Below are 15,724 nucleotides of genomic sequence, written 5' to 3' on the forward strand. Positions count from 1 at the left end.
TGCGCCGCCAGCCGGAGGGCGCTGCTTGCCCTCGCCGGCAAGGACGGGAGCGCTGCGAAGTGCAGGCAGCCCCACTACGTGCTCTGAGGAGACCTCCGCTCTGGAGGGAAGTGCTGGGGTATCTGGCACGGGACAGTCCTCCGAGCAGCGTCTCCTCTGTGCTGCAGCGAAGCGGCGTCTCTGTGGGTCAAGCCCGGCGGGGGCGCAGGGCGTGTTCCCTGCAGGGCTGCGAGCGAGCTGCAGCTGACACCGCGCTTTGTTGCCGCAGGGTGCAGTGGAGCCCATGCAGATTGATGTGGATCCCCAGGAGGACCAGCAGAATGCGCCCGACATCAACTACGTGGTGGAGAACCCCACTCTGGTAGGTGTGGGGGGTAGAGGGATGGCACCGCTTGTCCAGGGCTGCCTCCTCGGCAGTGTCTTTAAAGGACTCTTTCCTCATTCACCGCTTGTAAATCTCGAAGCCGCAGATCGGCAGCGCGTGTCCTGTGGAAGGTGGCGGGTGGGAGTGACCAGCGAGCTGGCCCAGAGCCTCTTCTCCTGCACCAGCCTTGGCCGAGGGTGGGCAGCATGTTGTGAGCACCTTCTCCGGTGGGTCAGCGGACCCTCTGATACCCAGACGTGGGTTTTTTGTTGGGGAGGGTGCTCTCTCTTAATATGGATTGTTACATTGAATTTCACTAAGGATCCCATTCACTGGGATCCTTAATTGTGGGTCTGAAGCTTCCAGGATGAGATTGGCCGGAACTTCCAAAGAGCAGAGCTCTCCGTTAGTAGGCAGGATGCTGCGATCTGGCCGTATGAATGGTACTGGTGCCTTTAGCAACCGTTTCCCTTGTGAGCCCCTGACCACTGACCAGCTTCACGAGAATGAAGAACGGTCGCCCGAGCCCCGTCTTTGGAGAAATTAATAATGAGTGACGACAAGACGTACATGACACGCACAGCTGCTTTCTTAACAGAGCACCACTGTAAACCACTCATAGGGGAGGAAAAGCTAGAAGTAAGCTTGTATGTGCAACCTTAATTTGCACCCCCCATTCATGTGCAATTGCACTATCATGGACTGTTGTTTTCACAGAGCCCCTGCCTCTCTGACTGCATAGCATAGGAGTTGCTCAGGTTGTGAGTTTCTGTACAGTATTCTGTCTCTGGTCCTGTACCTTATTTGTTTTGTAATGTTCAAACGCTGTTCTGAAGACAACAGTGTTAATTTCTCCACGGGCTTTACCTGTGGGCTCATCACTTTAGAATCTGCTTCACACAACACCCCTGTAAGATGAGGGGTGTTGTCTCCCTTTTATGGACAGGGAGCGAGGCATGGCTGGGCAAGTAAGTTCAAAAGTGCTTGCTAATTTTGAGTACCCATTTTGAGATACTTAGCACTTGATTTCTCAGAGCTCTTCATGTTCAAAACAGCTCTTGGGTTTCAGTTCCAACTGCGAGCTTGTGGCTTTTCTGCAGATCAGATCCCTGGGTCTCAAGTCAGGCATCCAGAAAATGAGATCACTAGCCAAAAAATTATACTTTTAAGTGATTTGCCCAGCACCACCCAGGAACTTGGCACAAAAACCTCCTTTTCCTTTCTGCAGTACCCCTGCCTACTTTCCTACATCCCTTGTAGCCTCTGCAGGACATGAAGCAGGAATTCTTCAGACAAATTGCCACTAAACACAATCCCATTCATCCCCAGAGTGAGTCCATCCGGTGTGCTGGATCAGGCAAGGCCCCTGCTGGAATAGTAGCATGTGTTCGTGGATTTTTGCTTCCTCTTATTCTTGGAAAAGGCTGACATTTGCCAAAAATCTGAGCCTGAGACAGTCCTCCCTGGACTGTGAGTCTGAATGGTTACAGTCAGGTAAAGTTACTAACAACTGGCAGCAGACTCTTAACATGAGAAGCATCAGGCACCCTTAGCAATAGGTGGGGCCAGTAGCTGGGCCTGTGGTAAACCCTGAGTTATGGTGAGGCACATGGCACCCTAGCGAATGGACTCGAATGGTGAGGGAGGCAGGAATGAGAGTTCCTGTCCTCAGTTCTTGACAAGGTGTGGCTGTGGGGTACCGACACCATTCCTTCCCATGGGCTGGGTTTGTTCACAGGATCTGGAGCAGTACGCCTCCAGTTACAGTGGCCTGATGCGGATTGAGCGCCTGCAGTTCATCGCTGACCACTGCCCCCAGCTCCGGGTGGAAGCCCTCAAGATGGCACTGTCCTTCGTCCAAAGAACTTTCAATGTTGATGTTTATGAAGAAATCCATCGAAAACTGTCGGAGGCCACCAGGTACGCGGCAGGGGCAGGTGCTTTGACCAGACAAGCATGTGTGGACAGGGAAACCTCTGTGCAGGCTGTCAGCATGCTCCTGTGTCAGTCAGACAGGAGTTTGTCCTGGGGCTCTGCTAAACTGAACTTGCCCCTAGCAGGGATTCAGACATGCAGAAGGGTCTGTTTTCTTAGCCTGTGACCATTACTTGGGGCTAGTGATGGTTATGCATGGGTGCTGCTCTCAAGTTCCTGTTGTGTACAGAGTGGTCTCCGTCCTAGGGAACCCAATCCAGTTTCTTCCAGGGGCTCACACTTCCTGTTGGCCTAAAAACCTGCTAAATGTTTGCTTCTCTGCTTAGCCAAGGCCCCATAGCAAGACTCCATTTGCATGTGGCTGTGGTCTGTCTCATATTTGATCCACAGTTTCTGTCTCAGTCTCTAGTTAAAATGCATGTTTGCTGGGTTCTTGACTAATCTTCACTGAGAGCATTTTGTCCTGGGCTGGGATGGTTGTGCCGTGCATGGCAATGTGTTGAGGCTTACTGGTTTTGCATGTGCTTGGAAGGAAATGGCTGGATCAGGTGTGGTTTCTTGGCACTGGTTAAACCACAGTAGACATAGTTCATCTGAAATGAAATGTCAGCAGAAGGCATTACCAAAAACTTGGGACTGTGCAGCCTTTAGAGAAACAGGATTGCAGCCCATCTGTGATTAGAGCCTCTTTTGGAAGCTTAGTTACACAATTAAGGTACAGCTCCATTTTCCCTGAGGGCCCTTTAGGCACAAATTAAGGTACAGTTACAGTTCCTTTAATTATCACCACTCAGTTACAAAAGAGGCAAAAGACAAGGTGCTACAGCCTGACCTTTTACTGTTACACCCCAAAAGCACAAGAACAAACATTTATTCCAATGCCCGTCTGGTGACCCAAAACAGCACAAGAGAGACTCTCACCCATACCAGCTGAGAAGACCTCAGGACAGAAGTGATGCACAAACTGTCTAGTGTGTCTTGAATTTTCAGAGTTCTTTTTCTTTCTTTTGGTCTATATCCTACATGACATAGGTGGCTTGTTCTGACATTTTAATGAACAATCTCTAATGGGTTTTATTCACAATCTCTGAATTTTAGTGAAACTGTGGAACTAGCCTAGCCCGGTTCTCTCACGGACTTTGAAAGTGTTGGGTAGTTGGAATTCGTGTTCTACGGCCAGCTCCTTTTCTGGAGAGGGAGAGTACCCTGCTTCCTTCGTGGAACGTTGCCACCGTTCTGTTTCCTTCTTATCCTGGTTTATGGTCTTCTGACAAGGCTGCTTTGTTCTTACAGCTTATCTAAGAACCTTACCACAAATATCTCTGTTACAGAAAAACTGTGTCTGGTACATTGGTTTACATCAGTCACTATTACCAGTATATATGGATTTTCTAATGTAGGGCTTTCTTTTATAACGTCGTCTTTCAGCCGTGTGTTTCGTTTACTTGGATCTGGTTGAGCTGGACATGTGAATTGCTTTCGGTACTTTAATGACTGGGCCAGGTGTCAGGTCTGCGAAGAGTCACTCTGCAGTTTCTCAGAAATGGGCTTGGGAGCCTCCTGCTTGAGTCTGTAGCTTGACAGAGGCCTCTTGCAAATGGTTAAGGCTGGCAATAAGTGCTCCCACATCTCTGCCCTGCCACATTCAGCTGACAGATGCATTCTTGCAGCAGGTTTCTGGCTGACTCCATACAATTCAGCCTTTCTTATCAGAAGCCAACGTATCAGGTGTTACTTTTAACTGTACCAAGCACTGTAAAACCAAGTATTCACACTTGGCCTAGCCTAATATTAGTGGTCTGGATTAACAAATGCTTCCTCTGTTTTCCCAGGCTCTTACTTACAGCTAAATGCAAGCTTAAATACGTGCTGTCATAATTCAGGTTTATGTGAGGTCCAGAGTCTACCCTTGCCATTGTGTTCCAGTTACTGACCGTGCCTGTGGCCTAGACAAGGGATTCAGCTCAAGCAGGAAATTCTGAGCTGAATCGTGTGTTGTCCCTTTCATGGCTGTGCTGTGTGCCCTTTGTTAGAGCTTAGGGTACTGTGGATTCCCTTCTTCAGCCTTGGCATCAAGTCCCGGCAGTGTAGCTGGTCAGAATGACTTGGGAAGGGAGCAGGGCACTGGACCGTGTGCCTGCTGTGAGCCACATGGAGGAGCTTGCAAGGGGGTTTATTGACTGCTCCATGGTTGATGCAATGGGATAGTTGCTCCCAGCACCATTAGTGACCCTCTGTCCCTTGAGCCCCATGGAGTGAGCTGCTTGTTTTCCAGCCCACCAGGAGCCTGGTCATTCATCGGAGTCCTGCGAAGGTGAGGAAGAGGGTTTGTAGCCAGTTGCAACAGTAAACCAGGCAGTGTTCGAGCTGCTCAGGAGGCAGAACTTGCACAGCTGATCATACCCCTTTCTTTTCCCCTTGTGTTGGGGGGGGGGCGGACATGGGGCTGTGTGCCTGGGCAGCTGTGTCACGCAAGCAGCAGCCCTGTCTGGAGGAGCTTGCAGCTGACCTGCCTGGCTTAGGCTGTGTCCTCCCCTTCAGAGAACTGCAGAACACCCCTGACGCGGTCCCGGATGGTGGGATTGAGCCCCCTCCGCTTGATACTGCCTGGGTTGAGGCCACGCGCAAGAAAGCCCTTCTCAAACTGGAAAAGCTGGACACTGACCTGAAGAACTACAAGGGAAACTCGATCAAGGAGAGCATCAGGTGAGGAAAAGAGCGGGTTCCTCTGACCCAGGCTCATGGGTGGCTGAGATGGGTCAGGTGGCATGAGCTCGTCTCAGGGAGCCCTGCACTTATCAGAGTTTCCCCGCCCAAGCATACGGTTCTGCTCTTAATCCTCTTCTCCAGGAGAGGCCACGATGACCTGGGTGATCACTACCTCGACTGTGGAGACCTCAGCAATGCCCTTAAGTGCTATTCGAGAGCCCGTGACTATTGCACCAGTGCGAAGCATGTGATTAACATGTGCCTCAATGTTATCAAGGTAGGGAGTCCTGCAGTCCCTGACCTGAGGGAGGGAGAGGCCCATGGGGAGCGTGCCCTGGGGGCGGGCGGGGGCGGTGTGTCCTGTGGTCGCTGACCTGGGGGAGGGAGAGGCCCATGGGGAGCGTGCCCTGCGGTCGCTGAGCTGGGGGTGGGAGCGTGTCCAGCGCGGAGCTGTGCAGGCTGCAGTCCCGTGTGCCCTGCCTGCCACGGCCCAGTGTGGCCAGCAGGTGGCATCAGTGGCTCGCAACCCTACCGCTCCCTGTGCTCGGGCAGGTCAGCGTTTACCTCCAGAACTGGTCGCACGTCCTGAGCTATGTGAGCAAGGCGGAGTCCACGCCGGAGATTGCAGAGGTAAGAGCATCTGTCTCGGCCTGTCCTTGGCACGTTCCCTCTGCTCCCCACCCTGGGCAGGGCCCTCCTGCCTTGACCACCCCTTTCTCTGTACTGCATCTGCTCGCTCCCCCTACCCTTTCCTTCCCAGAGCAGGGCCCATCTGACTGGGAGCTTGGTGCTGCCCCGCAGCCTGGTGCCTGCTCCCTCTGGCCCTCCTGCCTCTGTAGCAACACAGGTCTGGGACCTTTTGGCCCTCACTGAGTGGTGCAGGAGCCCACTGTACTACTTGCTAAGGGTGGACACCAGGTGGAAGCCATAAAGGACATTCAGTGAGCGTGATCCTACCAAGGGGTCAGCAAAGCTGGTTCCCTCGTGAGACTGTCCCCTGCCTTCCTGCACTCATGACTGCACTTGAACATCACCATGGCAGCCCTCAGAGCTGTTTGTTGTCCTCCCCCCAAAGGAAGGTTCTGGGTTGGGGCCTGAGCTGGGCACTTACTGATGCTCTTTTCACCCAACAGCAACGAGGAGAAAGAGACAGCCAGACGCAGGCAATCCTGACCAAACTGAAGTGTGCGGCAGGTGAGGGAGCGCCACAGCCCCTGGGATGCCCTGGGCTGCTGCCCGTCCCACTAGAGAGGTCCAGAGTAGGGACGTCGGGGAGTACTCGGTGTCCCCACTGACTCCTCGCACTGCACGCTCTCCTAGCAGGAACTGGGAGCCAGGGCGGTGATGGAACTCCCTTGTGCTGGCTCCAGCCCTTTCTTCTCCCACCCAGAGGCTCCCCCTCCCCCCATAAGGGGCCATGCTGTGATTCTTCCATCTCTGGTTACTGTATGCTGACCTGGCACAGGCTGTGCTTCCCTGAAGCTATGCGGGCCCTAGTGACCCCATGCCCCCTCTGTTTCCCTAAACTTGTTGCTTGTGCCCCAGCTAGCGTGTGTTCTTGGGAACAGAGACCTGACTCTGTCTGTTCTTAGGCTTGGCTGAACTAGCAGCTCGGAAATACAAACAGGCAGCGAAGTGCTTCTTGTTGGCCTCATTTGACCACTGTGACTTTCCAGAGGTAAGGACTGTGGAGAGGTGGGTGCAAGGGTCCCAGGGCTGCTGTGTCTTTTCAGAGATATGTATGGGCCGCTCAGTTTTCAGTGTCTCTCTCTTTTGTGGTGCTGCCCCGCTGTCTGGGGTGATGGTAGTTATCCCTGTGCACAGAGGAAGCTGAGGCCCAGGAAGGCTAATGCTAATGACTTGTCCAAAGCTGCATGGGACATCTTCCGGGGCAGGGAACTGACCTAGGGCATGTCCATATTGGTACTTGGTCTCTTTGCATTTGGCAAGCCAGCCCTGTAGACACGGAGTTTGGGAGGCAGACCCAGCGTGCCCACACCTTCCTCCCCAGCCCCTGCCTGGAGCCAGGTAGCAGTGCCCTGATGACTTATTAGTTTGGCTCTCTCTTCAGCTGTTGTCTCCTAGCAATGTAGCTGTGTATGGTGGCCTCTGCGCACTGGCCACCTTTGACCGTCAGGAGCTTCAGCGCAACGTCATCTCCAGCAGGTGGGCAGTGTCCTCGGTAGAGTTTGGGGGGTGGGCAGATCTGGACACTGGGGCTTGGCTCTGCAGGACAGGAGCCAGCTGAGGTGCCCATTCCTTGACCCATTAGGCATCCAAACCTTTGATGTTAGCTGGGTTCTCTGTTAAAAGGGCAGGAGTTTAGGTGGGAACAGCCAGAGCAGATCAGAGCCTTGGTCTGTGTGGACTGGTCTCCTCTCTGCAGCAGTAGCAGGTAGGCTCTTTGCTATCAGGTGTGAGGATTTTGAGATTGAGCCAAGCTCTTAATGCCTCTCCAAAGCTTATCTTAATTCTAGATACTCTCCCCAGTTGCAGAATTACCTGCTGCCCTACTCCTGACTCTCTTTGCCCCCTCTGTGCTATGGGTGCATTCATCTGGCTCAGGGATGGGGGAACTGCGTCACTCTTGCCCCTCCTGTCTTCGTTGTCAGCAGTGCAGGGAGAGGCCTGGCGTGTGCAGAGATTAGTGATAGGGATTCCTGAGGCTAGACTTCCAGTGAGGTCAGGCACCATCAGCAGTTTCCCCTGGGGTCCTGGGCTCTGTCCTCCTGGACAGCTCTATGCTGAGCCTGCCTGCTCAGCCAAGGGTGCTCCTGAAAAGGAGGCTGAATGTAGCTAGCAGGCAGTGCAGACAGAGGCATCTCAACCATAACTGGCCCCATGCTGCTTTCTGGGGGCTATGCCCCCCCAGCCCAGGTGCCTAGTGCTAACGCTTGCTGCATCACAGTACAGTGAGAACATGCGGGGCAGGAAGGGGTGTGGAAGTGGGGCAGGACATCTCAGTGGGACCTCCAGGTCTGAGTACTGCCGTGTGTATCTGCAGCTCTTTTAAACTATTCCTGGAGCTGGAGCCTCAAGTGCGTGACATCATCTTCAAGTTTTACGAATCCAAGTATGCCTCTTGCCTGAAGATGCTGGACGAGATGAAGGTGCGTCTGAAGAAGCGGGGAGCAGGGGCTGGCAGCCCCACGCCAGCTGGGAGGGAATCGCTGGGTGTTCAGAGTGGTGGGTGTGTCCCAGTTGGCTCTTCCACTCTGTCTCTTGCTTGCAGGCAGGAGTGAAAATGACAGTCAGAAAAGGCCATAACCAGCTGATCCTTCCAGCCACGTTCCTGGTCGCACTGGCATGTTGCTAGTCCTCCGGTTCCCATTTCATAGTCTTCACGTGGCTTGGTAGTCAGTTTTTTTCCCTTCTACTGGCTTCCCCCATTCATAAGGCTCTGCTCCTTCTGCACAGGATAACCTTCTGCTGGACATGTACCTGGCACCTCACGTCCGGACGCTGTACACGCAGATCCGAAATCGTGCCCTTATCCAGGTAACTGCTCCCTGCCGCTGAGCTGGAGAAAGGTCAGAAGTGAAATCCAGGGAGACCCTCCAGGGTCAGCTGGTCCAGCCCCTGGCAGGAGATTTGCTGTTCTTCAGCTGTCCCAGACAAATACCTGCCGAGCCTTAGCCTCAGCGTCTCTAAGAAAGGAGGTTCCACCACTTCCTTGGGCACTGGCCTGCTGAGAGGACTTGCTCCTAGAGATTTGTATCTAAATTTGTCGTGTGCAGCAGGTGCCTGTGGCGTGCTGTCCTGCCCTCTGCAGCAAAGTGGACCAGCCTGCTCCCTTTTCTCTATTAGAAAACTGATATCATGTCTCTTCTCTCCAAGCTGCACATCCTACTCCCTTCATCCTTGCCGCTGTGACTTCTGTATTCCCACCCTCATCTCATCTTTGTTGCTCCTATTTCTCTACATCCGTTTTAAGATGTGGCGCCCCAAGCTGACAGTCCTTAGTGTCCCTCTGGTCCAGGACTGGTTCCTTCCTCCCCAGTGTTAGAGGGCTGGGGGTGGAGGCAAGGGCATGTCCACTTGGAAACTGAGTGTTTTCTTGCCCCTAGTATTTCAGCCCCTACGTGTCTGCAGACATGCGCAAGATGGCCACTGCATTCAACACCACTGTGGCTGCTTTGGAGGATGAGCTGACCCAGCTGATCCTGGAGGGGCTGATCAATGCCAGAATAGACTCACACAGCAAGGTGAGTGTCCCGTAGGCCACGTTTGTCTGCAGCAGGGCCGGAGTGCCAGTTATGGTCTCAGGCGAGCAGCTGGCTTGGGACACAGGGTTACAAGTCTTTGGTCGCCTCTGCTGAAATGCCATCCTGGTTTTAAAAAAAAGGGACTTTGCTCTTCACTGAAGAGGCCCTGGCGCAACAGTCTGCATCCCCCTGTCCATTTCTGTTCCTGGGAGACTGGAGCTGCATTTGTTGTAGTGAGCAGCAATTAGCCTGGCTGCTTTCGAGTGGGCCTGATCCTGAGAGGTGGTTCAGCCTTAGATCTGCAGCGTAGAAGAGGCTCCTGCTGAGTCGAGCCTCCTTGTGGGTTCCAGATACTCTATGCTCGGGATGTCGACCAGCGCAGCACCACCTTTGAGAAGTCCTTGCTAATGGGCAAGGAGTTCCAGCGCCGTGCCAAAGCCATGATCCTGCGGGCAGCTGTTCTGCGCAACCAGATCCATGTCAAGGTGAGCAGAGGGCTCTGACTGGCACAGAACAGTAACTGCTGCTGAACTGCACCCTTGGGGGAATAGGGACCACTGGGTTCACATGAGTGCAGGCTCATATTGGCATCTTGTGCAGAGAGCAGGGACATCCACTGAGCCTACTAGGCTGACCAGAGGCCGCGGCTCATAACTGGGGTGGGTGCTGATTGCTCGTTCCAGGCAGCTGGGCCAGGTCTGGTTCAGTTTTTGTGCTGAATTCCCTCTGCATTGGGTTGTCCCCACCAGCGTGGCCCTGGGGAGTTTACAGGTTCTCTCTGCATGTGGGTAGCATGTGTCACCCGGATGTCCAGGGCTAGCCACCATTGACGGCTGGGTTGGGCGTCTGAGGCTCTCTAGCTGTAGTTTGCCGCAGCCCCTTAAGTTACATACAAGATGCTGCGAGTGATCAGTGGCCAGAAAATTGGCTCAAGCTTCCTCTGTTTGCAGGTGACAAAAGGAGCTGTGTTCTGAGAGCTTGGGCAGCATGAGCTGCCTTCCTCTTAGGGAGGGATGAGCCCCGGGCATCCTCACCCCATTGCCCTCTGCCTCCTTGCTGGGAGCGCTCTGCGCTGGGCGCCGTGCTGCAGGGCTGTTGGGATTCCACCCTGACCAGGGTGTTCTGTTTGTTCTGATTGCAGTCTCCTCCAAGGGAAGGCAGCCAAGGGGAGCTCACGCCAGCTAACAGCCAGTCGCGAATGAGCACCAACATGTGAAGCCTTCGTGGGCTGTCCCAGGAGCCGATCCCCACCCAGGACTGCATGTCCTACAGCCTGACCACAAACTGCTGAGGTTCACAGACTATCCCTGACTCACTCCCTCCCCTGGGTGGGGTGGGGCCAGGGCTGGTGGTGGCTAACATTGATACCCCAATTAACTTAATTCCTTTAGAAGAGAAGCTCCCACTAAATGCAGCACCCCTGGAACTGGTTCTCACGTCAGTGCTGGTAGCACATCTGCCCCATTCCCCTACACACAGCCCCAGAAAGTGCAGGTTATTCAGACAAGTGCTGATTTTTTTTGGTCCCTTCAGTTGCTGTGGGAGCTTTCCTGAATCGGGTGCACAGGCAGGCTACAGAGGGGTTTCTCTACCCTGGAGCTTTGCCTTGTTTCCTGAGCTGTGCAGTGCTTCCCCTTTACTTCAGAGAAGCCCTCAGAGTGCTGCGTTTTCACTGGGTGACCCAGAGGGCAGCTGGACGGGAGCTTTCTGCAGGAGGTACACACTAGGGCTCCGCACCGCCCTTGAAAGATGGGCACCATGCCCAGACCCTCAGAGGCACTGGGTGCAGGCTGTCTCCCTTACCCCTGGGCCCAGCCTCTTTCAGTTTAGCCTGTCTTTTTTCAAAGATCTGCTTCCTTTGTCCCCCCTCCTTGCTACCTGCCACTGCTGGTGAAGATTCTGCCCCATGGCAGTGTCTGCATCTTGGGCAATTGCTGTTGCTTGGCCAGTTTTACTGCCCCCTGTACAGTGGTTTCCTGCTCCTGTGCGCCAGGGAAAGCTGGCAGCGTGGCTAAATGGCATAGAAATGGCACAGCCTCCCTGGGCAGAAGCTGAAAGGAGTCAGCCATATGTCTGCACTTCAGATGCATCGTGTCCCCTTGTGCGTGGATGTTCTGCAGTTAGTTCTGCCTTGCGTTGGTGCAGCCCCATAGAACGAAGCTGATAACGTGGTTCCAGACTCTGCACGTCCCTCAGCTTCCTGCAGATGTCCCTGTTCATGCTGGTTTGGGTTTAAACAAGTTCTCTAGTGCATTAAACAGCAGAACCGAGCTGCTCGCAGCCCTGTGTGATGTGTTGTGGTGCAGTTGTTCTTTAGATATCGGTCTGAATTATCTGTCATTCCACTGGCCTTGGTGCTGCTGAGGCTGCAGCTGGCACCTCTCATCTGCCTGGAGATGCTTGGGGCCATGGGGAGTATCGCCCTCTCCAAGGGAAGTGGTCTTCGCCCCTACCTTGGGAAAATTCAAGAGAAGGTTGGACGATCACCTGGCTGGGGTCTTGTGAACCCAACATTCATTCCTGCCTGTGGCAGGGGGTCAGGCTAGATGATCTGATCAGGTCCCTCCTGACCCTGGCTACTGTGAAACTACTATGATGTTGCATTGGCCTGGGTGAGGGCTCTGGGAGGCTGCTGAGCTGAGGGGCTCCCTCCGCTTCAGATGCCTGCAGGCAAAGCAGTGGTTGTGTAAAGAGCAGGCTGGGACAAGAGCACCTGCCAGGCCTTTTGTGATGTGCTTCCCATTTCCCTCTGAGAGGATTCTTCCTTTCAGCTGTCTCTCGCTCAAGGGCTGCTCCTCCCTTCTTGAGACCGCATGTAGCAAGCGTAATGTCTGCTGGACAGGCCAGGACAGGATGCCCCCCCTCCTTGGTGCTGTGTGGGAGTTGGCACTAGTATGAGGGTCTTCTGGGCATTAGTCGAGACTTCCCCAGTGTTGCTGCTTGATTTGTCCAGCTAGTGGTGGGCGGCAGTGTCTTGCTGCATAGCTTGCTCCCTTTGGCCGTGGTCTTTGGAGCAGAGGCTTCAGTGAGTGAGGGAGAGGGTGGCTTGATCCTCTTTTTCCCTAGCCTGTGCCCATGGGCTGTGCTGGTCCTGAGGCTTCCTGCACCCTCTGTAGCACCTCAACACTGCTGTCCCCATCCAAGCTTCTCTATCCTCTGGGCAGCTGCAGCCAACTAGCGGTGCCTTGTACGTTCCATGTCAAGGTGAGCAGAGGCCCCTGCAGCTGGTGTCTGATGTCAGACAAGTAGTGTGGGAAGTCCCTTGAAGAACAGTGTAGCTGCTCCTAGGGATGGCAGGAGCCAGCTCTGCCCAGGGAGCTCTAGGACCTTGACCCCTTCTGGGGAAGGTTCCTACTGGTCCATGCCCCCTGCAAAGCAGAGGGTGAGACTACAGGAGTGATGTGGGGCCATGCTGCTGTCTCATTCCCTGTAGTTTGTCCCTGCACCTGGCTGTGGCTGGCTTAGCGGGACACGGGGTGCACCATCCTTTGACAGTGACTGGGGAAGGAGAAGTGGGCACTCATTATGGATGCACCATTTATTTCTGTTCTCAGACCTGGTCCAGGTACTCTCTGGTCTGGGAGTTAAGGGGCCACCAGCTGCCTGCTGTGACTTCAGTTCAGTGTTCTGCAGCTTCTGGTTAGATCAGCCTTGAATGAGTAGAAAACTGCAGTACTCGGGGTTCAGTGGCTGTAGGGAAGAGAGTGGTTGACCTCAGTCAGGGCTGTGCCAAAGGCAAGATGGGGCCAAGGCTTGCTGTGTCCTCATGCAGTGTTGTGACCAAAGGCAAAAGTGATAATTAAGGTGTTACCCTGGAGTGAAAGCAGGTACAGGTGTGCCCAGGACAAGTGGCAAATGGCTTGGCATGTACCTATGGCATAACAGCTTGTTGAGTCACAGCTAGTGGTTGTGAAGAAATGGAGGTAATGGCCCCTTCATGTAATTACCAGGCAGGACATAATGATTTGGATGCTGGCACAGAAAGCTTCTTGAGCAAGCTTGTAGATAATGTGAAACTGGAAAGGATTGTGAACACGTTGGAGGATGTGAGTGCATTTCAGAAGGATCATGACAGATTGGAAAGCTGGCCTGGAACTAACAGGATGCAGTCCACTATGGACAAGTGCAAGGTGGTGTGCTGCAAGAGGAATAATCCAAAACCCAACTATAAAGTGGGTGCACCTGGCTGCATGGCAGCTCTATGGAAAAGATCTTGGGTGTCTTGGTAGATCAGACTCGCTAGGAGTCTGCAGTGTGATGCAGCTGCACAGAAGGTGAATGTGATTCTGGGCTGCATCAACAGAAGTATGAGGGGCCAGACTGGGAGGGGATCGTAGTCAGGGCTCATCTGGATACTGGGCTCCACATCTGGATGCAGTTCTGGGCTCCACATTTTGAAAAGAACGTGAAGAAGTTAGAGAGGGTCCAGAGTAACAAAGATGCTCGAGGGTTGGAAGGCAAGTCATATAAGGAGAGACTACTGCTTCTCATGTCCTTGCGCATGGTTCTGGAAAAACATCTCGTTTATGACCAGCACTGGCTCATTCCGTTGCTGCAACAAGGACGCCCTTTGTACAGATCTCACCAAGGAGCTGGCAAATGAGCAGCGTCTTTGTAGTCTGCACTTCACCGTACTCATACATTTGTGTCATGAGAGCAGCCCCATTTGATCATACTTGTTTGTTATCTTCCCATTTGCATGTGCAGTGTTTTGGGCATTGCCATGTTTGCCCGTCTAGATCAGCCCTTTGGGGAAGGCTCTCCTGGGGCTTCAGGTCCATTTCAGAGCATCTGACTGGACAGTCTTTCCTTCCATAACCTCAGTCACTCTGTCAGTCCCCGTGTCCAGCAGCGCAGCCCTGGTCTTCTGTGTGTTAAGCCATTTAGTTACTTCAGTGTGATCATAGAGTGGATGACTGGGGTCTTCCATCTGCCGTGATCTTTCTTTCTGACTTCCTGCCTTTCTGATATCAGGTGGTGCAATGCCAGCCAGCAAGTACAGGCGATCATTGGTGTTGGCTTTAGACATGCTTCCCGGCAGCTGTCGTTTAGAACTGGGTCTAGTTTCTGGGCATGAACTGATCGTTTCCATACTAGATGTGCATAGGAGAGGCTGGCGGAGCTGGGCATATTCAGCTTGCAGAAAAGATGCTTAAGATGGGACATACCAGCAGTCTTCAAATACTTGCAGGGCTGCCATAGAGAAGAGGGAAAGCACCTTTTTCTCTTGCTGCAGAGAGAAGGACATGGACCAATGACTTGAAGTTACAGCAACATAAATTTAGAGTGGATAGCTGGAAAAAATTCTTTGCTGTTAGCGCGGTGAGGTAGTGGAACAGATGCCAGGGAAGGTGCAGACTCTCCGTTACTGGAGGTCTTCAGGAAGTGGTTAAACAACCACTGTTCCGGGAGGGGTTAGGCATAGCAGTGCTTGTTCTATTACGGGTATTTCCCATGCTTGTGGGCTTGCTGGTTGCCCTTACCCCGGCCCCTACCCTGGCTTTCTACTATATGCATCAGGGTGTTTTTAAGACTCCCTTAGAGGCACTGGGTGCTGGCTGCAGCTCAGGCTGGGCATGGGGCTGTGCCAATACTCCTGCTGGGACCAAAGCTGGACGTTCCTGGCGAGAGGGCCTTGCCCCTTCGCTCAGTCAGACATCTTTGGGGCCAGGAAGGAATGTTACCCCGTGGTCAGATTGGTATGGACGGTGGGGGGTTGTGCCTTCCTCAGTAGCACATGGCATGGCCCTCTGCCGTGGGTTTCCTGCATGTATATTGACAGCGTTTCACAGAAGCAGGACACTGGCTGCCGTGGTCCTCTGCTTTACCTGCAGCAGGTCAGAGTTTTCAGTCTGTGTTGTCAGGGTTGACAGTGTCAGGGGGTGCTGAGATGATGGATTGTCTGGGATGGTTTGGACAAGGCTGATCCCGCCTGAGGCAGGGGTTGGACTAGGTGTGACCTCTGCAGGTCCCTGCCAGCCCCTCTTCTCTGTGATTCTAGTTCCTCGGCTCCCTGCCCTGCTACTGGCACCCCAGCTTTGGGTTTCATCACGGCTCGGGTGTTGTGACACCTGATCCCTTTATGCAGCCACCAAGCCCTGAAGCCACAGCCCACCTCTCCCACCCCACAGCAGCTGACATGCTCAGGCCAGTGTAGGAGCTGCCTCAGTGCCGGTGCACTGTTTGCATCTGTGATGCAAACTGAAGCCTTCACCTTTCCTCAAGCCCTGGCAGCTGCATCATGCCCTTACCACTGCTCGGCCAGTGGGTGGCACTGAGAGAAAGTAGGGCTGAAGACCCAGCAGCAAGTGCCAGGTGTTTACTCCACTGAGACAGTCATACTGCATGTGGCTGGACCCTGTGCTGAGCCCTCCCCCCTACAGCTGCTTGCAGACCGCGCTGTTGAATTGCTGAGCATCTTGGGTAGGGCACAACTGCCATACACTACCCAGGGGGTGGGGGGCACACCAGAGATTGCAGAAGGATGAGGGGTGCAGGGCATGTGGGCCAC

The 15,724-nt window shown here is 53.7% G+C and overlaps 1 protein-coding gene across 2 annotated transcripts; it reads left to right on the top strand.

Moving 5' to 3' along the window:
* Positions 1-11: 11 nt before the first annotated feature.
* Positions 12-11,484, top strand: GPS1 (G protein pathway suppressor 1). Of its 2 annotated transcripts, XR_003092252.1 has the most exons (14): positions 12-361; positions 2,103-2,284; positions 4,841-5,005; positions 5,150-5,285; positions 5,561-5,638; positions 6,142-6,202; positions 6,601-6,686; positions 7,080-7,174; positions 8,013-8,118; positions 8,426-8,506; positions 9,076-9,213; positions 9,564-9,698; positions 10,355-10,505; positions 11,163-11,484. XR_003092252.1 is itself a non-coding variant. In XM_006038170.3 (13 exons), exons 1-13 carry the CDS (start codon positions 284-286, stop codon positions 10,427-10,429), a joined length of 1,416 nt encoding a protein of 471 aa, XP_006038232.1. In that variant the 5' UTR covers positions 12-283; the 3' UTR covers positions 10,430-11,484. The 2 variants fall into 2 exon arrangements, 1 of the variants encoding a protein (XP_006038232.1); XM_006038170.3 differs by having other exon boundaries at positions 10,355-11,484.
* Positions 11,485-15,724: the final 4,240 nt, after the last annotated feature.

The sequence above is a fragment of the Alligator sinensis genome, unplaced genomic scaffold (assembly GCF_000455745.1).
Source record: "Alligator sinensis unplaced genomic scaffold, ASM45574v1 scaffold164_1, whole genome shotgun sequence".
In the NCBI taxonomy this organism is placed as follows: domain Eukaryota; kingdom Metazoa; phylum Chordata; order Crocodylia; family Alligatoridae; genus Alligator; species Alligator sinensis.

What these genes read in the sequence shown, in the direction of transcription:
- GPS1 (XM_006038170.3), top strand. Translation starts at nt 284, where the DNA reads ATGCAGATTGATGTGGATCCCCAGGAGGACCAGCAGAATGCGCCCGAC. An exon ending in TGGTGGAGAACCCCACTCTG is followed by an intron (nt 362 to 2,102) that starts GTAGGTGTGGGG and finishes GTTTGTTCACAG; the next exon opens with GATCTGGAGCAGTACGCCTC. An exon ending in GAAATCGTGCCCTTATCCAG is followed by an intron (nt 8,507 to 9,075) that starts GTAACTGCTCCC and finishes TCTTGCCCCTAG; the next exon opens with TATTTCAGCCCCTACGTGTC.